This window comes from Phaseolus vulgaris, chromosome 7 (genome assembly GCF_051622355.1).
Source record: "Phaseolus vulgaris cultivar YP4 chromosome 7, ASM5162235v1, whole genome shotgun sequence".
Classification (NCBI taxonomy): domain Eukaryota; kingdom Viridiplantae; phylum Streptophyta; class Magnoliopsida; order Fabales; family Fabaceae; genus Phaseolus; species Phaseolus vulgaris.
The window spans coordinates 48,657,478-48,682,919 of record NC_143504.1 but is presented as its reverse complement, the minus strand read 5'-3'; the positions used below and the strand labels follow the sequence as shown (position 1 = coordinate 48,682,919).

At 31.6% G+C, this 25,442-nt stretch overlaps 1 protein-coding gene across 1 annotated transcript; it reads left to right on the top strand.

The window, feature by feature from the left end:
- Nucleotides 1-23,667: 23,667 nt before the first annotated feature.
- Nucleotides 23,668-25,442, top strand: LOC137829732 (FCS-Like Zinc finger 8). Its single transcript, XM_068636618.2, has 3 exons — nucleotides 23,668-24,064; nucleotides 24,208-24,946; nucleotides 25,034-25,442. The coding sequence occupies exons 2-3, from the start codon at nucleotides 24,213-24,215 to the stop codon at nucleotides 25,119-25,121; spliced, it is 822 nt and encodes a 273-aa protein (XP_068492719.1). The 5' UTR covers nucleotides 23,668-24,064; nucleotides 24,208-24,212; the 3' UTR covers nucleotides 25,122-25,442.

The following is a 25,442-nucleotide window of genomic DNA, read 5'->3' as shown; positions in this document are numbered from 1 at the left end:
ATTATTTGGATGGATAGTGCCCTAGACATCTGGAATTACTTGAAAACTAGATACTCTCAGGGTGACCTATCTAGAATTTCTGATCTTCAAGTAGAAGTAGCTTCTTTAAATCAGGGGGATTTATCTGTGACTGAGTATTTTACAAAATTAAGGATAATTTGGGACGAGTTGGACAACTTTAGGCCTATCCCCATGTGCACATGTTCTGTAAAATGTTCTTGTTTAGTTAATTCTATCATAAGTCAAAGAAAGTGCGAAGATTATGCCATGCAATTTTTGAGAGGGATAAATGACCAATATAGTAATGTTAGATCACACGTTCTTCTCATGGAACCCATCCCACCTATATCAAAGATCTTTGCTCTCGTTGCCCAGCAAGAAAGACAATTAGCAAATCACATTTCTGTTAGCATATCTAGTATTAACAGTGTTGATTCCACTAGGACATCCTCATCTACTCTGTGCACTTTTTGTGGTAAGCATGGGCACACTGAAAATGTTTGTTTTAAAAGAGTTGGGTTCCCTCATCAAGACAATAGGAACTCCAAACCTAACACTAGAAAGGTATGCACACACTGTAACAGAAATGGTCACACTATGGATACCTGTTACAAGAAACATGGCTACCCTCCTGGGTACAAATACTATAACAGCAATAGGACTAGTCAGATTAACAGTCTTATTACTACTGATGGTGTTTTCTCTGAGCCTTGTCCTAAAGAACAGGAAAAACGTGATTACCATCTCACTGCACATCAAATTATCAATGATGTTCTGAGGCAAAACAACAATGACACTCTGCCTAATCCTATTCAAGTGAATCAAGTGGGCTCCTTCTCTGCAGACTCCAATACACATGAGTCTTCAACAGGTAAGCACTTCTTCTCCTCTTTAAATCATAGTCATAATTCCTGGATCGTTGACTTTGGCGCCACTGATCACATTTGTACTGTCTTGTCTGCTTTCACCTCTTATAAAACTATCAAACATGTTTTGATCAACTTACCAAATGGCCAACATGTTTTTGCAAACTATTCAGGGACAGTCGTTTTTACAAATAAATTTTATCTTCTTGATGTGTTATATATCCCTCAATTTGCATGCAACCTTATATTTGCTTCTAAATTGTCTCTACACTTAAAATGTAACTTGATCTTTTTCCCCACACACTGTCTTATACAGGACAACCTCTCCAAAGAGCAGATTGATTTAGCTAATGCCAAAGCTGGCTTGTACATCTTTAACTCTTCTATTTTTCACACTGCCACACACTACTTTATTCCTTCTGTCTCCTGCACTGTTAAGGAAAATAATTTGTGGTATTATAGAATGGGGCATCCCTCTGATGAAAGGTTGCATGTCTTGAAAAGTCAATACCCTTTTGTTTCTGCTGATAAAACTCATATATGTGATATTTGTAATCGTACAAAACAAAGAAAACTTCCCTTTACTCTAAGCACCTCTCACACTACTGCTATATTTGATATCATTCAAGTAGATATTTGGGGACCCTGTTCTGCTACATCTATGCAAGGTTTTCGTTATTTTTTGACCATTGTAGATGATTTTTCTCGTTATACATGGACTATATTGTTGCATGTTAAATCTGAAGTTCGCACCCATCTCATAAATTTTTTTGCTTATGCTGAAAATCAATTTAAAACAACCATCAAATGCATTCGTTCTGATAATGGTGCTGAATTTGACATGAAAATTTTTTTTGCTTCCAAAGGCACAGTTCATCAAACTACTTGCATTGAAACCCCCCAACAAAATGGTATAGCTGAACGTAAACACCAACACATTTTAAACATCACTCGCGCTTTACTGTTTCAAGCAAATTTACCTAATATTTTTTGGGACTTCGCTGTCCAACATGCTGTTTTCCTCAAAAATTGCACACCCACTCCCCTTTTACAAGATATTGCTCCATATGAAAAACTTTTTGGAAAACCTTGTGATATCTTTTCCTTACGGGTTTTTGGTTGCTCCTGTTATTCTACTACCATTCATGCTAATAGAAAGAAATTAGATCCTAGATCTGTTCATGGTATATTTCTCGGCTTTCCACACAATACTAAAGGTTACATCATCTTAAATTTAATTTATCATCGCATTGATGTTTCAAGACATGTGATCTTTCATGAACATCATTTTCCATACATATTGAATCATGATGACAAACGGAGCCCCAACACTTTATCTTTACCCATTCCTGCTAACTATAATACATTCTGTGATGATATTTTGTTTGATTATAACTGTCACAATCATGAGCATGAGCCTCCAATCACTCACAATGAAGACAACATTATTCCAACTAGACGCTCCAGCAGACAAAGACGACCCCTTACCTACTTAGAGGACTTCCAGACTTGCTTACCTGCTGCAAACACTGTAAGTAATCGGTATCCCATTCATAAATTTCTTTCCTACACTGCTCTCTCACCTTCTTTCAAAAAGAATATTTTATCTATATCCTCTAACACTGAACCCAGCACTTACACTGAGGCTTCTAAGTATCCTTGTTGGAAACAAGCAATGCTAGAAGAGCTTAATGCTCTTAATGCTAACAACACATGGTAGATCACTATTCTTCCTCCAGGTAAGAAAATCATTGGCTACAAATGGGTTTTTAAGGTAAAACACAAAGCTGATGGAACCATTGATCGCCACAAAGCACGGTTGGTAGCAAAAGGCTACACACAATTAGAAGGTCTTGATTTTTTAGATACTTTTGCTCCTGTAGCAAAACTAACCACTTTAAGACTTTTACTTGCTGTTGCCACTTCTCAAAACTGGATTCTTAAACAACTTGATGTGAATAACGCTTTTCTCCATGGGGACCTCCTTGAGGAAGTCTACATGCAACCACTGCCAGGCCTCAAACTCCCATCACCTCAACATGTTTGCAAATTACAAAGATCACTCTATGGCCTTCGCCAGGCCGACCGCCAATGGTATGCAAAACTGTCTCAATTTTTACTTTCACATAAATACACTTTATCCTCTGCTGATCACTCTCTATTTTTACATCATAACGGACCTAACATCACCATTATTCTTGTGTATGTTGATGATCTGGTGCTTACTGGAAACGATCATGAGGAAATTGCCCATATCACCTCTCTGCTGGACATTCAATTCAAGATAAAAAACCTAGGAGACCTCACCTATTTTTTGGGCCTGGAGGTGGCCAGAAACAGCCAAGGGCTCCACATCTGTCAACGAAAATACGTACTGGACCTTCTTCATGAAACTGGCATGATCAATTCTGCTCCTATGCCTACACCCATGGTTCACTCATCTTGGCTTTCCTCCTCCGTTGGCACACGACTCAATGACATTGAAACCTCTGAATATAGAAGACTCATTGGCAAGCTCATATACCTAACCAACACACGGCCTGACATTGCCTTTGCTGTCCACAACCTCAGCCAATTTATTTCCTCTCCTACCAATCTCCATCAACAAGCTGTTTTTCGTCTTCTTCGGTACTTGAAAGGCAACCCTGGAAACGGTATCTTCTTTCAGAGCAACAGCACTCTCCAACTTCGCGATTTCAGTGACTCGGATTGGGCTACCTGTCCTGAAACTCGAAAATCATTAACCGGTTACTCCATCTTTTTGGGTGACTCTCTCGTCTCATGGAAATCCAAGAAACAACAAACCATTTCCAAAAGTTCTTCTGAAGCCGAATATAGAGCCTTAGCCACAACCACATGCGAGATTCAATGGCTAACCTATATCCTGCAAGACCTTGGTATTTCCTATATCCAACCAGCAACCATCTACTGTGACAACCAATCTGCAATACACATTGCCTCAAATCAAGTGTTTCATGAGCGTACCAAGCACATCGACATTGACTGTCACATCGTCCAAGACAAGATCACCGCTGGGCTTCTCAAGTTGCTTCCAATCTCTTCCTCTATGCAGATTGCGGATATCCTTACAAAACCCCTTGCTCCAACAATATACAAAGAGATCCAGTCCAAGCTGGGAATGAGAAACATATATTCTCAGCTTGAGGGGGGCTGATAAAATAACTGTACCCTTTATTAATAACTGCACACCTTTGCACACTTTTGTTTTGGGCCTTCCATTTTTTGGGCTTTTGTTTTTCTCTTTGTAATTTGTGTTTTGTTGTTTGACATGTACATATATATACTCTTATGGATCCAATAATAATCAGTTTTTTCTGTGCCATTAAGTTTCACAATTCAAACTTCTTTCCCTCTCTCTGTTCTCTGCTCTCTCTCCCTCTCTGTTTAAGGTTTTTCATCCTCTGTTGGTTGGTGCCTTGGGTGATTGCTATCTCTTTGCCATGGCGGTTAATCGCATTAGTTATATACCTATGCCAGCGCAAGTAGATAGTTGTCAAATCATTTGCCTATGTTTCCTGCATCTGTAAAAAGAAAAAACACCAAACCCACGCTCAAACCACTATTTCACCTTAAGAAAACACTGGCATTTTCTACACCCCTACACCATACACAAAAAGATTATAACCTCCTACCTAGGTGTTTTCTTTGTAATTGATTTCAAACATTCCATAGGTTCCATGCACCATTGCGGATATGCAAAGTCTGCTAACCTTTCTTTAGTCGTTATTCAGGACCACACCTTAAATTGAGTCAAGGTAAATATCTCAATGTTATCCACTTTACCTTTCTTAAATGTGATTTTGTTCCTTTGTTTCCATATCTCCCCTACTTTTTCTATTCACATACTCCCCCATACTCTAGAAGTGTATTGTAGCATCACAATGACTAATTGTGCTCTCTCTATCCAATGACCACACTTACTCTATACCAACCAAGCTACTTTGCATTTGAAGAAAATATTGATTCGAAATCTCCTCTTCAACCCCACACATCACTGGCATATTACTTTCTAGAGTCCCCCCTCCTCTCTCCAAATTATCCTTTGTTGATAACCTATCTTGCAACACCCTCTATAGGCTAATGCATGTATTGACAGTAGCGCTTTAATACTCTAGAAGTATTCGTACATGAACATTTGCTCGCCACTTACCACATTCATTAAAATCTTATATGCAGATCTAATTGTATATTTTAGCTTCTTATCTTCTTTCCAAACCCAAATGCCATTTATATCCTTAATTAGATTCTTACCTTCTAGATGTTGCATCAAATGTTGTTCCTCACCTACTTCCCACTCAAACAAAAGTCTTCTTCATTCCAACTTCCAATGCCAAAGATTGTTAGTCTAAAACCCTACATGGGTAAGACTTGTCAGTTTAGATGAAGATATATTGAAAAGTCTTGGATTTATGACTTTTAGAGCGTCATTCCCATCTCCTATCTCCCAAAAGACTTTATCCTCAAACTCTCTTTAAATCCTTCCACCAGGTAGATTCTCTGTTACTCCTCCTATTATTTTTAAGTTTTCTCTATCCTCTCTACTTTGAGTCCAAGATTTTTCTCCATAACCCTCCCTTCAGTGTGTAATCGCCAAATTCATTTTCTTAGCAAAGTCTTATTAAACGTCCTAAGATCTTTAATCCCTAAATCACCCTCCTCTCTTAAATTGCACACTATTTTTCATACAATCAACTCTATTTTCCTTCTTTCATTTCCCTCCTCTTAAAAATTTTCTTTGAATTCTTTTGATAGCATTCAACTAGTGAAATTTAGTTTAACACCTTATTACCCGTAAGGTCAATATTAGTGGAGATTACAATAGTTTTAAAACTACTTAATAATGTGTCTTAAAAGTGAGTACAGTGACTAATAACATGAAGTATTAATTAACATTCTAATCGGTTGCTGATAAAAAAAAAACATTCTAAAACATTTTAATCGATTGGTATGATCCGAGTTTTCAATTCAAGAGTCTCACGCTCATAAATATAACATTATAATTAGTTTAGCTAGTTTAAGCTTTATAACTGAAATTAAGTAAAGATATTTTCTTATTAAGCTTACAAAAACTAGGGTGTGGAACATTGTTGGCACACTGACCAATCAATAGTATGATGAAGTGATGATATCATTGTATTCTAGGTCTTTACTTATCCTTTTCGCAAAGGAAGTGGACAAATTGTGCCTCTTCTGGCCAATCATTGAGAGTATTTTGCAGCCGCAATAGAAAATGGGTCTAAAAATTGTGCGCTCTATATTGGTTCTTCAATTTTTTTTTCACCTTAATTTCTAAATAATTTTTCCCTTACAGGGGTTAATCATTTTGTTAATAATTTAAATATACTACTAGCAATTCAAATAAGCGGTTAATTGTCATATTCAAAAGTTTTATGACTTCTAATTAGTATAAATTCTTGATGAGAGAAGGTCTAGTTAGTTTATTACTGTCAATATTTGTGGTGTATTGCGTTTAGAATCATGATTGTTTTCTATTTACATTTTTATCTATCCCTACCTTTATCTTAACATAGTATCATGAGCAATAAAAGTTTAATGATTTCGGAACAAATTTTTTAAGTAAAATTAGTTTTTTTCCTAATTCAAAATCTAAACTTTAGATATTTTTAATAAAAAAATTATTAAAATAAGTTATTACCAATTTTTTTATGTCACAAACAAATTTTTAAGTATTGACTGTACTAATATTTATGATTGTGATTAACATTTGTGATTGTGACGAGTCAATATAAAATAGTTAAAATTCATTTGTTATATAAAAGATAAACTGATAATGATTAACAAAAAGTAAACTGATAATTGATTAATTTCAATAAATTTCGTATTTAGAAATTTGAATTAAAGACAATGATGAATTTCGCATGATATATAATAAAAAAATATATATTTAATTCTTAAAACTTATTAAGTTTCTTGAATGTGAAGATATTTTAATGATGTTAATTACTTAAGATGTGCAAGCAAATGAAAGACTATCTCACTTATGAACAATAAGATTACCTCTGTGTTAATTGGCTTCTTACCTCCATGTTTACACCTAATTGACTAAGATAATAGGTTTGGTTCATGAACATCCGATATAGAAAAGATTACAAATTTAATATGCTCCTTAACCTGTGTACAAATAAAGAAACCCAAACCTCAACCTTGCATGATTAAGAAATGTAAATGAGTGAATGAATACCTTTTTCACAGAAAATTATTGATTTTATTGTTGTTATTGATTCTCTCATTTCTAAAGAAAATTATTTAAATGTTATTTTTTATGCTATAGCAGTTGATTTTGATGGTTTTGTTACTTCTGACCAATCACTAAGAAAGATTTGAAAAAGACGAAGGATGGGGAAAAGTTTTATTCATGCTAAACACTGTTTCAAGACCTACATACACTACAAGAAATTGGTTAGGTTTTTTTAGAGAAATTAACAAGGAAAAATATTTCACACTAATTTTTGGTTACTTATTGAGGGAATAGTGAACAAATATCATTACTAATTTGAAGATAATTTACTATGATTTAATGAATTTATGTCTTTATGTCACTCTTCTCTCAAAATTCGAATTGTTTTACTTATGAAATTTTTTTTTCTAATCCATAACTAATGAATATATAATATTATAAAAAATGAAACTTATATTATGAGGAAATAAATGTATTTGTCACATTTTTATCACAAAAATTTCTTAAAATTAGATTAAAAAAGATAAATTTATTAAAAAATCAACAAATTATGAAAAATATCCTTTAACAAGATATTAAGGATTATATTATTAAAATGTATGTAATACATTTTATTATTATATAAGTTCATAACTTTTTATTTATGAATTACACTTATTAGATTTTTTTTAATTATACATAATATTTAACTAAGAAAATATTATTTTCTTCCAATTTGAACACTACCAAACATATTAAAATAATTTCATTAGTTATCCTTGAAATCAAAATGATTAGTTAATTTATATTATTAACTATTTATTATATCTGATCATCTGACGGTACAATTTAAACGCAAATTTTTTTATATGTTAATTTATTTGAAATCAAAATGATTAATTAATTTATATTAATAACAATCTATTATATTTGAAGCTGCAATTTTTTTATATGTTGATTTATTTGTAAAATTTTAAATATAAAATAAATTATTTATAATATAATATAAAAAATTGTATGTAACTATTGTATTTATAAAATACTAATTTTTTTTATTTAATAATACTCTTAAAAATAATATAATATTTTAATTATTTACTGAATTATTTTATATTAGTTTTAAATTGGGTAAGAATATAACTGTAAGAGTATTTTTTTATATATTACGTATAATTTTAATATATAATAATTATTAATTCTAAATATATGTGACAGTTTATTAAATTTATCTTTGGAGATATAATATCTCATTATGTAGATGAAAAGTAATTTTATAATAATTTAATATTATAATATTAAAATTGATATTTAAAATATAAATTGAATTATTTTGAATAAAAGTGTAATGTTAGATGTGAGTTTTTTAATAAAAAATTATTAAATAAAAATTAATTTTAGAGAAAAAATAATTATTAACTATATTAACTAAAATAAATATTATTTTTATAAACTAAAAATACTAATATTTAAAATAATTTTATTATTAATAAAAACTTATAAATTAATTTTAAATTAATATCTAATTAATTACTAATATTTTATTTAAAGATATCTAATTAGTTATTAACATTTTATTTAAAGGTATATTTATTAAATACATATGACATGTATTTAACATTTTATTTAAAGGTATACTTATTAAATACATATGACATGTATTTGATACGGTACAAATAAAAGTATGAAACTTCTTGCTAGAGTTATCGGACGCAATTTGCTATGATTTTGTTAGAAATTAGTTAGGGGAAAGTTGTTAAATTTGTTATGAATTTGTTAAGAGTAGCTAACAAATATTTGCTATGGAATCGTTAGGGAATAGTTAGCAAATATTTGCTACACATTTGTTAGGAAATGAGTAGGAGGGATTTCTTTGTTATAAATTTATTTAGAAATAAGTAGAAAAAAATAGTTATAGATAGTTAAGGATATATTGATACGAAATTCTGTAGGGTAGTTTGGAAAATTTTGCTACAAAGTTGCTTTAAATTAACAAATAAATTTTGTAGCTAATTAATGAGGGTATTAATGAGAGATTTGTTACCAAAATTTCAGACGAAATTATTAAAGGTGTTTCTTTACTAATTATTTGCGAAATGGTTTTGTGGGAATCAACAAAAGATTACCTATGAATTATTTCGTCATAAATACGCTATTTTCTTTTAGTAAGACATAACTGTTCTAGTTTTGGTTGTGAAAGAAGTAATAATAAAAAACTATAAAGGAAGAAAGATTAGCTATCTTGAAGGATTTTTTTTCTTGTAAATGTTATAACAAAAGTAGTAGATACTTAATCTCATTGAAATTATCAAAAGGATAATGTCAAATTTTGGTAAACTTGGACATATAACTCTTGATTGATGGCATAAATTTGGTCAAAATTTTCAAAATATTACTCAAGCTAGCAACTATCAAATCAACACACAAAATATTATTATGACATATTAAAGTATTTTTCCTACTCAATCCACTATCTTGGACCTACTTTGATACCTAATAGTGGAGCTTCACATCACATAATTAATGATTACTGCAATATATCTATCAAATCCACTTATAATAGACTTGATCATATAGGTAATGGTTTAGGTTTCATGTTGGCCATTAACAATTTTTTTTCCTATTCTTTTAAACATATTGTTTTGAATCAATTACTTTAGTTTCCTTGTATTACAAATAATTAATTTAATTAGTTTCTTCAAGTTTGTTTGATATAATATGTTTATTTTGAGTTATTTTTAAACTATTATAATGTGAAAGTTTATGATAATAAGAACATACTTTTACAAAATAAATTTAAAGACAATATTGATATTGTTTCTTCTTCTCAAGTTATTAATAAGTGTTATGTTAAAGACATTTTTTTTCCAACTATTCTTTCATAACTTTTTCATTTAAGATTTGGATATCCATCAATCAATCCAAATTATCATGATCTTGTTATATTAATTGTAATATCTCAACATTTCTCTATTTCAAAATCTTGAAGAATCGACAATTTATTATATATATTTGAAATATCATGCACCTACTTGCTCACCATGCTCAAAAGCATAAATTGTTGAAGCCAATTAGCAAGTCATGAGAGACATTAATGTTGTCCATGACCCATTGAATTCCCTACAAATGAAAATCTCACTTTTGTAATCTCACTCGATAAAAGGCCCATCGCAAACTTTTGTTCATCTCTAACACTTTGTTCCCAAGTTCTTCATAGTCCTCAAAATCTCTTTTTTTTTTCTTTATCAATAGTCCCTTAATTTTGTTTTTAGATATTTACTCCATCCATTATTAATCTTTTTACTCTCTTGTATTTTATCTTTGAGTGGAATGTCATTGTTCCAACTAAAAAAATTTAGTCAAACTATTACTCTAAGTTAGAACATTTGTTGTGTATTAACCCTCTAAAAAGAATTTAGTGAGACTATTACTCTAAGTTAGAACATTTGTTGTGTGTTGACTCTTATTTCCAAGTATGGAGGGTCCATTTATAGGTTTTTAGGTAGCTAATTCTCATTTAGGTGTGTAGAATTTAACCTCAAATCCAACTATGTAGTATCATGACTCCAATAATCTAAACATATCATAGGGTCACTTGACGTTAGTAGGCCCTTAAAAATCAAACTCACTAATACAATGCACTATAAAGTTTTTTAGATATAGGTTGATGCTCCAACTCATCCAAATACTAATTTCTTAATGAAATTAATCTTTACAAAAGAGGTAGTCAAACTTAAATTTACAACCACGAAATAACATACTTACAATTTTTATAAACGTTAATAAAATAAATTTTCAATATTTTTTTATACTCCTTGATATTCTCAAAATAGTCTTCTTTTCACAACAATAATTAGAGGTGAGTTTTTCATCTCTTACTTAAAAGAACTTTTGATATTTTAACTCATCATAATCACTCACATTGTCTTAGCATTGTAAATTCGTTCTTTCCACTTCCCAAACATCTTAAATAAAACTTAATTTTCTTTTTAAAATAATACTGAAATTAAAAATGGAAAAATCATGTGAGATAATTTTTTTTAAAAAAAATTATAGTATTCTTTAAATACTCATTTTTATTCAATAAATTTTTTGATGATAAAAAAAATATGGTAACTTGGTAAATCCAAAGAAACTAAAATATCAACAACAATTAGTATTGAAAATTGGACGACAAGCATTAACAACTATCCATGACCAAACTACAAAATTGGACCCATTTTGATGGGTCTAGCAGGGGAGTTGAAAAAGACGAATTAAAGTCCCATGTTGGATAGATTCATGGTTGGAAAAGGTAGCGTCAATGGCTAATCAATATGGCCCCTGAAGTAGATTTACCCAAGGAGTAAACAAACATTTCTCCTCAAAATGCATCCTCCTAATATTTAGCCTTTAGAATTAAAAAAATGAAGAGAAAACTTAGAATTGTATTCTAAGACAAAACTTCTAATTAAATTATATTCCTAGAAAATATTATATTGTTTTTAATAAATAACATTTAATTAAAATATAATATGCATCAATCACCATTGTCACTGGTTAAAGATGAGAAGCTACAATATATTTCCAGTTACAAAAAGACCTACAAAATTCATCTTAGGGATCAAGTGAGGCCATAAATGTTGGTCTTCCTTACTCAAATGACCTACAATATTCTCTCGGGAAAAAAATTAATATAAAGTCTATTGAAAATAAAGAGAAAGATCATTATATATAAGATATCTTTATATTGTCATTCAATCCTAATTTCTATATGATACATTATATTGTTTTTTTACTGTGTGTACAACGTTTTTATATTGTTACTTTGCATAAATTAAACTCTAAAAAACATTAAATGATTTCTGGTTGGCAATATGAAATATTTAGATGTATAAAATATACAAGATATAAAATGTTCTAAATAAATTAAGAAATTAAGCAGAATACGTTGTCAGGAAAAAAAATACACTAATAAATAAAAAAATGTACGAGATAGATATTTTTTTTAATAATTTATTTAAAGAGTATGTATCTATAAATTTGTAATTGGTAGAAAACTCTAAATTCTTATACTGTTAATATATTCAAATTAAACAAGTTACATAACAATATATATATATATATATATATATATTCAAATTAAATTCTTAAATTATATTTCCATTTTTCGAATACATTGTTTAGGATTAATTTTAATTTATATTTGAACGATGAGAACATTTTATAGTATTACATTTACAGAGTAGTTAAAAGAATTTGTGGAATATCTATTTAAATTTTATGGCATGAATATTATGAGCACTTTTTAGCTTATTGCAATAGTTTTCTTTTAACTTATTCAAATTATGTAATTAATTTTATGGTCGAATTTATGAGTGATATATATAAACATCTCTATATACAAGAAAAATATTTAGCATCTATTGTTTTTCTTTTTCTCTTTTTCCATTATTATACCATTCTACATACTTGCGTTTATTTTTCCCCTTTTGGAAATGTATTTGGTTTTAAAAAAACAAAAATATAAAAGTGAAAAGAAAGAAACAGAAAAGTAATGAAAATCAATTAAACAAAAGTAAAAAATTAATACATTAAAAAAAATTCAAAATAGTTATTGAGTATTTTGAGTACATTTATCTTTCCCTTTTCCATCTAAAACAGACCGACCACATAATTGCTCAGCCCTGCTTTATTCTCCTTTCTTCTGTCCTGAAAGAACTAGAAATGACAGAAGAAATTAATTTTAGTTTTACTTTTGCATGTCTGAATTCATTCCAGTGAGATTTCATCATTACAAATGAAGATGTGTTCATTAGAGTTAAATGAATGACATAATTTAGATTAAACTTGTACATACGGGTGGATTTATTGTTTAATTAGACTCAGTTTTATTTCGATAAAAACGTCATCATACTCCATAAAATATTTCTATTATTGTAATGATTAAACTAAAAACTCTTCAAAATATTAAAAGTTAAAATAATATAAATAAAAAATAAAATCAAATAATATTATATGAAAATCCAATATATAGATTTAAAATATTAAAAATATATTCAATAATTGTAAGGTGTGAAAAGTAAAAGTCCAATCAAGTTAAAGTTCAACAACAATTATAAATAGGTGATCGGTTTAATAGGTAAGTAAAGTGTTTTTATATGATAATCAAATAAATAGATTCAGTTTTTATCATCAGAGTCACACACTCACCCTAGAGTGATCCTGAACCTAGAAGTCGAGAGTTGAACCAAACTCAAAAGTTGAGTGATGGTCCACATTCAGGAGCTGAGAAAAAGTCCAAACCCATATAATAGAGTCCAAGCTAGTCGATTGAGTAACTGAAAACTCGAGTTAACATCACGAGACTAAGAAGCCGAGAGGAGAAAGAATTAATTGTTTCTAAGGTCCCGTAAGAACATTTTGACGCCCATCGTGGAGCCCGAAGCAAGTTAACTAAAGAGGTAAAGAATGACAAGTCGAAGAGGAGATCAAACAGAAGGAAAAGAGGACAACCAGAATGTCATGCCAATGGCTATGTTTATGAGGTTACAAGAGGAGTTTGAAACTCTAAAGAAAAACAATGAAGAAAAGTTGAGTATGTTGAGAGATGAAAATGCATATATGAAGCAAAAGTTGAATGAAGAAACAGTTTTGAACGCTACTTCTTATGAAACTATTCAACCAAGAGCACGTATTCATAAGAGCATATATAATGAATCAAGTTTTGAAGCAACAAGGAGGAGGCAGTCGGAAACGTCATGCACATTTTTCAGAACATTTATAAGAAGACATCCTTTTTCTGAAGCAATCATAGAGACTCTACTGCCCAAGAACTAGAAAAATCATACTATTGATAAGTATGATGGAAGCACGAACCCTGATAAACAGATAGCAATTTATACAACACAAATAAGCTTATATACTTGGAATGACATCATCTTGTGCCGAGTATTTCCAACCACTTTAAAGGGAACAACTTTAAGTTGGTTTACTCGTTTGCCACCATTGTTCATTGATTGTTTTGATACACTTGTTGAGAAGTTTGGAGTGCAATTTGCTACAAGTCGACCACATCACCTGACTTAAATCGCTTTGGTGAATATAAGGAAGGAGAAAGGAGAACGCCCAGGTTGTTTATGGAGCGTTTTGGAAAGGTTGCATTGAGTATCCGCTATCTAAGTCCATAAGTAACATTGCATTATATGATCATGGTGTTAAGGCCGGGACCTTTTGTCGACAACCTTTGTAAAAAGTCAACAACTAATCTTGACGAGTTGAGGCAACGTGCATCGAAGTTTATGCAAATGGAGGAGTTGAGGGATTTTCGAAATGAAGTGAGAGCAGATGGCGGAGTTGAAAAGAAAAAAAATGAAAGAGAATGAGGGCAACAATATAGAGCAGTTAAAAAAGGACCTCATGGACATAAGTTTCCACATTATACACCCTTAAGCACTAATAGAGCTTGAATATTACAAGAGGCAATGGCTACAAAGATAATACCACCACCGAGAAAAGCACAAACACTAGAACAAGGTGATCAAAGTAAGCATTGTCAATATCACAGAAACCATTTTCATCACACAGAAGAATGCATAGCTTTGAAAGACCAAATAGAAGAGTTAGTTCAGGTTGGGCAGTTGAAGCGTTTTGTAAGAGATGGAGGGATACCGAGAAGGGGGAGAAGTCAAGAACAAAGGGAAAGGGGTATGCGAGTAAAAGGGAAGAACATTTTGATAGGAGGGATGAAAGAAGAGAATGAAGGATTGAAAGAAGAGAAGAGAGAAATTGGCAAAGTCCTCAAAGGACGAGAAGCCGCGAACGAAGTTTGGGTAGGCCTATAAGAGGTTTATCAACACTATTTCTGGAGGTTTTGCTAGATGGGGAACGATATAAGGTTTGCAAGAGTAAAAGAGTATGATAAGTTGAATCCTCATAAATGTGTTTTCGGGGTGAGAGGTGGAAAATTCTTAGGATTTATGTTGACTAACAGAAGGATTGAAGCAAATCTTGATAAGTGTGAAGCAATCTTGAGAATGAGAAGTTCAATTAACTTAAAAGAAGTTTAGAGGTTAGTTGGAAGATTGATTGTCTTAGTACGATTGTTACCAGTCCTAGCCAAAAGGAAAAAACCTATAATCAAACTGTTGAGAAAAACATAAGCTTTCAAGTGGAATGAGCAGTGTGAGTAAACCTTCCTAATGATAAAGAAAATGTTAGTTGAACCCCCAATTTTAGTAAAACCAATGTCATCTCAGCCCATCATTGTATACCTAGTTACTTCACATGAAGCCATAGGAACAACCTTGTCCAAGAGTTCCCAAAACAAAAGCCAACCTACTTTGTGTGTCGAGCCCTACAAAATGCCAAAACTAGGTATCAACTTGTAGAGAAAATAGCCCTTACTTAATAATAGTGAAAATTGATTGTCCGATAGCAAAAGTTTTAAGAAAACCAGAGCTTGTAGGAAAAATGGTAGTGTGGTCAATCGAGCTTTCAGAGTTTGGAATAAAATATGAGTTGAGAGGAACAATCAAAGCACAATCTCTTGCAGATTTCATCATCGAGTTGCCGACATCACCATTGGAAGAAGAAACTTGGACTTTATATGTAGATGGATGATCAAACAAGAAGGGAAGCAAAGCACAAATAGAATTGGAAGGACCAGGACATTCTCAACTTGAAGTAGCTTTGAAATTTGATTTCAAGAATAATCAAGCAGAATATGAAGCTTTAATTGCAGGTTTATTGCTTGCTAGGGACATGAGAGCTATGAAGGTCGTTTGCAGAAGTGATTCTCAACTAATTATGGGACATATAAAATATCTAAGAATTAAGCCAAATTGGGAAGGAGCATTCAAAATAACTGAGAATTTAAAAAATGGAGCTTACAAATTAGAAACCCTAGACAAAAAATCAATTCCAAGGACATGGAATACAAGTCATTTGAAGTTTTATTTCAGTTGAAGACTTGTATGAATAGTATCAAGACTCAACCAATGTACATAATAATACCTCTTGGTCAAGGATGTTTTCTCATTCCAAAAGAGAATCCCTCCCGAGATGGAACTATTTAATGAAAAAATCATTTCTAAAACAATGTTCTCATTCTATTACTTCAAGAAAGAAAAGTAACAACTCTCAACCAAGGAAGTTTTCACTCCAAATGAATCCCTCCCGAGAAGAAACTGATATAAGCTAATGCTTCAGAACTCTCGGTCAATGAAGTTTTCACCCAAGTGAATTCCTCCCAAGAGAAAATTTATTTCAGTCAAGTCAAAACTCTCGGTCGAGGAAGCTTTTACTCGAGGTGAATCCCTCCCGAGAAGAAACTTATATAAGCTAATGCTCCAAAACTCTCGGCCAAGGAAGTTTTTACTCCAGGTGAATCCCTCCTGAGAGAAATGCATTTCAAAGTTTTCACTCAAGGTGAATACCTCCCGAGAAAAATACATTTCAATGTTTTCACTCCAAAACTCTCGACCAAGGAAGTTTTCACTATAGATGAATTCCTCTCGAGAGAAATACATTTCAAACTTTTCACCACAAGTGAATCCCTTCCAAGAGAAATCTACATAATCCAACACTTCAAAACTCTCGGCCAAAGACGTTTTCACTGTAAGTAAATTCTCCTTCAAGAAAAACTTATTTTTTTTAAGTTAAATCTCTCAGCTTAAGAGAAAACACAAATCTCTCGACAAAAAATGTCTTCCATATAAGTGAATTTGTTTTGAAAAATAACTTATCTTGTTAAACTAAAAGTTCTTAATCAAATATAAGCTCTCGTTTAAAACTACTTAATCATTTTTTTCATGATTTGATTGAAAAGGCTGAGAGGCCAAAAATGTTAACTTTAAACCACTTAACCATTTATACATAATTTGTTTTACAAGTTGATGATACCGAGAGGTTGAAAAGTTAAAACCAAGAGGTTAAAACCATTTAACCATCTTACATGAGTTGATTTATAATTATAATTTCATAGGCCGAGAGGCTGAAAGATAAATAAGAACGAAATAATGATGTTGAAACTATTATATTAAATCTAGCAAATTCAAAATGGTTGACAAAGGTCAAACCAAAGCATACAAAATCGGTAACTAATAACGGGAAAGTACATCAAAAAGAAAAAAAAATTATCTTAATCATTGAATGTCCACTACAGTGTCATCAACATTGGCGGCTTCTTCTTCTTGACCTTCTTCATAAGGTATTTCTTCAATGGGAATGAGGTTGCCATTATAAAAATCTTTTTGAACATCAAAATTGCCTTCATTCAAACGAATTTTGTAAAATTATTTGGCTTGTTGGAGAACATTAGAAAAACTCAACTTATGTTGTTTCATTACAAAACTTTGGGTTCCTCTAAATCTTTCTCCAACTGATTTATCTTCTCGGAATCAACATGTTTGGAAGCAGATAAATCGTTCAAACCTCCTTTTAACTTTTTCATTTTCGGCTTGCAAGGAAAGTCTTTGGCAACCAAGGCAACAATTTCGTCTTTAAAAGACTCCTTCTCGTATCCAGTGGGAATGAACATCTGAAATCTTCTTAATTTGAGCAATTAAAGCCAAATTGGCATCAAGAGCAGATTGAAGACTCTACCCGAATTCAACAAGCTCTCTCTTTAAGTTTCCATGCTAAGTGGTAGAAACACCATTTACAACTTCTTCCTTAAGTTTTTTCAAAATTAGCAAACGACGAGTTGAAAGCTCAATAGTTGCATCCGCCAAAGAAGGAATGGTTGCTGACCAAAAGACTTGTTGTTCAGGTCCATTTAAATTGATGTTAATAGATTCGTAAAACCACGTGGAGGCACCGAAAAGACTCTCTGAAAGAGGTAGAGATGATCTACCGGCACCATGACGATGACGCCTTGGTGATGAGTGAGACCGTCTACTACCTCTATCCTTTTTCTTGCTCTTCTTTTGAGGTTCAGCATAAGCACTTTCAATAATAGGTTCAACCCGAGAAAAACTTCAGGAGTAGGAGTTAATAAAAGAAATTTACAAACAATACGAAAAGCTTGCATAAAAACCCAACTATTAGAGTGCAACTGAGTACGAGCTATATTTAAAAGGCGGAGAACACCCATTTAGAAGTCATCAATAGGAAACCGAACATGAATGTCTGTAAAAGGGCACTCATAATAAAAAAAATTGCAACTCACCCTCACGGCCATGGCAAACATTATTGATAACCCGACAATGCCGAAGAGAAATGATTTCCTCACTAGCTTTAGAAGAATAAATGGAAATATTTGACAAAAAACTACGTAAGGCTGGCGACCAACAATACCAAGAAAAATACTTTCAGACTTTGTAGTTGACCCACTCATAACCTCTTATGAGGCTCCAATTTTCTGTGCCTTTTCGGCTTGTTCTTCAGCCTCAAGATCTGGAACTTCATTACTTGAGGTTAAACCAGTAGAAGCTTTATTTCTCGCTATTGACATATTAGTTTTTGAAGCACCCGAATGAACACTCCTATTGATATTAGCTTGTGCACTAGTGCTCGAAAACCCCGAATCCCCATCATAACTGAAAACATAGCTTGAGGAAAACATAATAGCTTCTTAAAAATTTGAAGAAATACTTCTCGACAACAACAAGACAAATCCAACAGAAGCAGTGGGCCATTGTCACTCAAGAACGACTATTTATAGAAATCAAAATCCTCTTCTAAACGAAACGACACAACATCTTAATCGTTGAATTTCGGTGCATCCAATGACCAAAGGTGGGTTAGAGACTCTTCACATCAAAGGCACATTAATCATCACGCACACAAAACGATACGATCTTTCGTACATAATGCATTTAATATATAAGATATCCTAAAAACAAAAATGGCAATGTCAATTAAAATAAAAAAAAAATGATGATTTTTATAAGCATCTCGTCATTTCCAAAATTCTCATGCTTTGGGGCTAGTGTACTAACTAGGCCGAGAGGCCGAAAGAACGTAAGAATATTGAAAGTTAAAATATTATAATAAAATAACAATGTATCAAAGTCCAATAAATATGCCCAAAACACTAAAAATATAGTTAGTAACTGCAAGGTGTGAAAAGTAAAAGTTCAATCAAGTTAAAGTCCAACAGCCATCCCTATAAATAAGTGATTTGTTTAACAGGTAAGTAGAGTGTTTTTATTTGATAATCAAATAAATTGATTCTGACTTTATCATTAGAGTCCCTTAAAGGTACACACACCAACCCGAAAGTGATTCTGGACTTAGAAGTTGAGAGCTGGACCAGACTCAATAGCTGAGTGATGGTCCACAACCAGTAGCCGAAAACAAGTCCAAACTCATATGACTAAGTTCAAACTAGTTGATTCAGTAACCGAAAGTCCAGTTAATAACACAAGACCGAAAAATGAAGAGGAGAATGAGATAATTGTTTTTAAAATCCTGTAAAAACAATTATGTATATTATTAAGATTAAATATTTATTCTAATCAAAAGCAACATTAACCATATTTATTTGTGATATTATTCTTATGTTCTATTTTCAATATTTAGAATTTATTTAATAAATTCTAAGAATGTTTACAAATTATTGGTAAGAAAATGTATTATTATTTTGGAAAAAGAAACAGTTTTGTGAGTGAGGATATTTTTGTGTTTTTCCAATTTTAAGAATTGTTCTAGTATAGAAGCGTAGAAAATACGTCAATGAATGATGAGTGTACGTATTTGGCGCTGAGCTGGAATGAGAGCATAAAAGTTGCTGCCACAGCAACGCCCTTCGTAGTGGGCCCCACCATTTCTCGAATTCCGAAATCTTTTTCTTTTATTTATTTCCATTTATGTCCCACATGTTCTGATTGAGTAGATGGACCACCAACCACAAAAACACACACTTTAACCCACTACCTTATGTTTTTGTTTTGCACTAGTGTTGTGTTGTACTAATAATAAATCATCGACCCTTAGGAAGTAACACAATTTGATGAGACATTCAACACGGATGATTCCCTTTATTGTATTTTGGCATATAATAAATATAAACATTACAATCAATAAATCAGATTGCGATCCCTTCTTTATATGGAAAGGCTAAGTAAAAGGATTATAATGTTATGCTTACACTCAAATATGCATTGTGTATTTGAGGTATATCTTCTATTAAACTCCATTACTTCACTTCACCCTAGTCATGCTTTAAAAATTCTATCAAAAGGGATTCAATTTTGTAGTTTTTGGAATATTTCGCATGGGATGTTGCACAATTTAAGTTATAGAATAAACATGTGGAAATAATTTATTCCAAACAAGACTATAGTTTATTAATTCATAGATTACCTCAACTTACAAGTTACAAATTTGCACAAAAGGTGCCTGCATATCAAAGTTAAGCCATAACCAAATATAAAGTGATCTATTAAAGAGTCATAAAATAATTCATTTATACAAAGAGTACGCTTCAAACTATCGTACTCTATAATGATTCAATCAAATAATATTTCATTATTTTTTAAAATGTGTTAATCATCCATTCAACTTATTAAGATAATAAGATATTAAGTATGTGTTTGAATTCTACGTTGATTAAAAATAAACAAATAAATTTATTACGTTTTTAATTATGAGTTTGAGTTCTATATTGATTGAAAATAAATATTATATAAGAAGAAGAAAAATTCACAAACGCATTCTATTTTATTGAGAGTTTATAATGAGAGTAGTGTGTAAGGATCTAGAAAATAACCTTAGAGTAGAAGTGATATATTTTAAATGATACCTGAATATTTTATTATTAAAATGAAAATGACATATAAATAGAAAATTCAGTTATCAGGTTTCATTTTAAAATAACCACCATCTCTCTAAAAGTTTCCCTTTTCCTTTCTCTCCCTTCTCTCTAAGATTCTGACCTCCTCGTTCATCTGTTTGACGATCAGAGTACGCCATTAGACTCCTGGCAGCCAAGACTACAAGACTGCCCGATCAAAATCTCTGATAGAGTAAGTTTATTTTCGTACCCTTTTCCTTTCCTCTCCTTCTCTCTATGATTCTGACATCCTCAGTTATCAGTTTGACGATCGGAGTCTGTCATTGAACTCCTGTCAATGAACTCTACAAGATTGCCTGATCAAAATCCTAAATAGAGTAAGTTCATTTTTGGCCCTTTTCTTTGAGTCAAATTTTGAACTTGATAGGTTGTCTACATGAGTTTTACGTGTGACTCTTTTAGCTTTAGGGTTAATATCTGTTAACTCAAGGTCCTAGTTATATAGTTAGATTTTGATTAGGACTCTGTGGTGCAGGTTAATTACCTTTAAGCTTTTGGGTAGATTTGGAGCTCTTAGTGAGCATCAACTAAAGTTCAGGTAAGGGAAGCTAGTCTTATTATTTTCAATAAAACCCTAGGTTAGAAGATTCTGGATGTGGAGGTGACGTGGTCACCAATTCCAATTGTTTTTGCTTGCAGGATTGTCTCTCTTGAAGAGTAAAGTAATATATTGACTGGAATGGTTGATTTTGAATCTGTTATGGGAATAATTTGTTGAAACTTTGTGATTGAGAATTGAAAGTGTTTGAATGATAATATAAATGAGTTGAACTATTCTTTTTGAATATTTTGGTTGAATTACTTAAGTGAGATGTTTGATGAGAAGTGGTTGTGTGATTTCAGATGATGATTGATTTAAAGAGCATATATTTGGAATTAATTATGTGTTTTAAGTAAAGTTTGAGATATATTTGGATTGTTTAGAAAGTTTATATATATGAAGTGATTGAGTGGTGCATTGATATGTTAAATGATGTATGTAATGAGGTTAAAGTGTGATCAAGACGTAGTATTTTCAGGAAAAGAAATACCATGTTGAGATTGTTATTAAGGTGTATTGATTTGTGAGTGTCCTGTGAATGAGACGATCCTGACTCTACTGATATAATGGAATCAAATAGATGAAGTTATTCAGTTGGTGAGAGTCGAAGGAGGTCCATTTGGCTGATTCTGAGGTTTGAAAGAACTGATCAGAGCATATCAAATGGATTTACCCTGTCATATGAAGATGATGAGATGATGAGATATTGAGATAATTATGTGCATGGCTGTGTGGGTTTCACAGCAGTAGTATGACAGGTGCAGGTCTCTGGATGCTAATTTCAATACACGAGTCTTCCGGAAGTAGAGTCAAGTGTCTATGTGTTGTGAGTCAGTAAAAGTCTGACATATGAAAGATGAATTTTATGAATGTAATAGACTCTTGATGGTTTGAGAAATCATATGAGAATTGATGAATTATGCTTATTAATTTGAAATTTAAATTATATCAAAACTTTTTATATAGATAGCTTACCCTGTTATTTGTTTGTGTTTGTTTCTTTATCTGTGATGATCGTGTTTTACATGGGAGCAGATGAGATTTCAGGTGATAGAGCTCCTTAGTGAACAGCTGGAGAATGAGATAGTTTTATTTAAATGTTTTGTTTTGTTGTTAAAACTTTTGATGTATATATATTAAATCCCTATGAAGAGGGATATTTCTTTTGAGATACACATATGAGAAAGTAGTATATGTTATTTGTAATTAGATATTGCTTGTTTTACTTTTATTATATTATATATGGGTAAAACTAAGGATGTTACATAGTGTGTTTTAATCTCTTATATAATTTACTCATGGTTCATTGGTCTTATAATAACCCAGGACAGCTAGTTATAAAACTATCTAATTTGAAGATATTAATAATTAAAAATTCTGATCTTTTTTAAGATTTATTATGATTTATATTCTTTATAATTTTGTAAGGTTGAAAGTTTAATTTTTAATATAATATTAGAGAACTCCTAATGAGATTATTATGTCACATAAATATATAATAAGATGTTTGATATGCATAATCTTTAATGTGAAAAAATGTGTTAAAGATATCGTAGAAATAAAACTAAATTTTACTATTGCTCTATTTATATATAATTATAGTTATATTACACTATTAATTTATACTCATCTGTAGATTTTAGGTAAAAAATAACTTTTTATTAGTTTGTGTACTTTAATACTATTATCTTAATAGAAACCTTCATGAATAATGAAAAAGAGAAAAAATATATATAAAGAAAATGGAGTATTATTGGTGATTTAAATGAGTATAAAGAAAGAAACATATCAAAGAAAAACTAAACATTTTATGTAAAAACATAAAAAATATATAAAGAAAGTACTATAAATTGATTATGTGCTTGAATTAAATAATTTTGTTTATTAATACCGTGATCAATTATAGGCTCATAATGGATTACAGATATTACCATAATTGATCATGAGTTACCATTATGCATTATAGGTGTATTTATTTACTCTTTTTATATATAGCAATAATAATAATAATAAATAATTCAAAAACAAGATTAATATTAATAAATTATAAGTATCTTTTACTACTCATTTATTTTCAATTAAACAATTTTTCTTTCTATTCACTTTACCTATTCTTTTTTTTCTCAATTTTTTCCTAAAGGACGCATGAAAGTTGAAACCACGGAGAGTGAGAACAAAATAATACCTTGGATCAGTCATCAGTGAAAAAGAATAAGAAAAGACAAAAGAAATAATAAAAAAATCCAGAGGGTCATTCTTTTTAATGACACAGTTGGGATTTATTATAGAGAGAAAAATAGTATCTTGTCAAAGAAAGATTGAAAATGAAAGCAAAGCTTTGAAGTAACAACGTTTGATTGATTTTCATGCACACAACATCTTTTGCTTTTTCTTCCTTTGGAACCCATATTCGGGCATCTATCCTTCTCTCTCTTACAACTTCAAACCTTTCCTCTTTTCTTTCCTCTTTCTACTTGTTCTTCATAAAGTTTCTGAATTAAAATTCAGAAACAAAAAAAATGATAAGCCCAAAGTACTAGTACTTGTTGCACTACAATTTCTGTTCGATGGGCATATATGCCTTTTTCCCTCTTGAAGAAAATTAACAAGAAGAGAGGATTCAGTTACTCTGACACTTTCAGATCAGCTCTTCTTTCTTTCTTAACCTGAACCTCAAGTTTAAGGTACATATATACTGTATTTTTTTTTGCTTGTTTTGTTTTGAAATAGTGTTTTTCTTTGGTGACATTTTTACTCTAAACTGATTTTTTCTGTTCTCTAGTTGTGAGAGTCTAGTTTAATAGTTTGTTATTTATTCTTCATTAAGGACTTATGCTGCTCAGAAACAGATCAAGAGCTGTGACCAAACCAAGTTTGATGGGTGATCACAGCTCCCAGCCAAGCCCAAATAAGGGTTACAAAAGAACCATCCCTTCTTTGTTTTCACCCAAATTCCGTGACTTCTCAGTGAAGTGTCTCTCAGGAGCTGAGGCTTTGAGAAGCCCCACCTCCATACTTGACACCAGAGCCTTAACCCCATTTGGGAATCCTTTGTCACATGAGAAGAAGATCGACACTATTGGCTCCCCAAGAGTGCCCTCAGAAAAAAGAAGTTCATGGGACTCAAAAAGCATTGGTCTTGCTCTTGTTGGTGCACTTAAAGATGAACCTCTTCCTCAGACCTCAACTAAACCAACTACTGCAACTGTTCTCTTTGGAACTAAGCATAGGGTGAAAATCCCTCCACTGCCGCCGCCGCCACCACCTTCATCGCCTGAATCAACTAAAACCTGTGATGTTGCTGGTTTTGCTGCCAAAACCAAGGATTCTCCATTATCGTTTGCAACAGGTGTTATGAGTTTGAGTGAGATGGAACTTTTTGAGGAGTACACGTGTGTGATATCTCATGGACCTAATCCTAGAACAACACATATATTCGACAATTGTATCGTGGAAAGTTACTGTTCCCTCCCCAATAACACTATCTCACCTTCACTCAATTTTCTTAGCTTTTGTCACACTTGCAAGAAGCATCTTAAGCAGACAAATGACATTTTTATTTACAGGTAAGGTTCACTCCCAGTTCCAATGCTTCCTAGTCATAGAATAATGAGACGTAATTTTCTCTTATAATCTGGGTTGTGTTTTTGTAGAGGAGAGAAAGCTTTCTGCAGCAAAGAATGTCGTCACCAAGAGATGATGCTAGATGGAGCAGGAATTTCAGAATTTGACGAATACTAATGGTCATTTTTAAGTTCCATAGCACAGCCTGAAAGTGATAGACTATGATGGGATAAGCATCTAGTCACAATTTTCTATTCTTGGTTAGAATTTCTAGATAATATTTTGGTGTGACTAGCATAGCATATTATATTTACCCTTTTTAAGTGTTTTGCTTTTGTTATTTTGGCCTCTCCGTGCAAATAGAGATAAGAGAGATGAGGATGTAGAGTTTTATTTCAAGAAATGGGTAGTTTTAGATTGCTTACGTTTTTCTCCTTTGTTTTTCGGCTCAAGAAGATGATGATGATGATATATGACTCAAAAATTGCCTCTTTATTA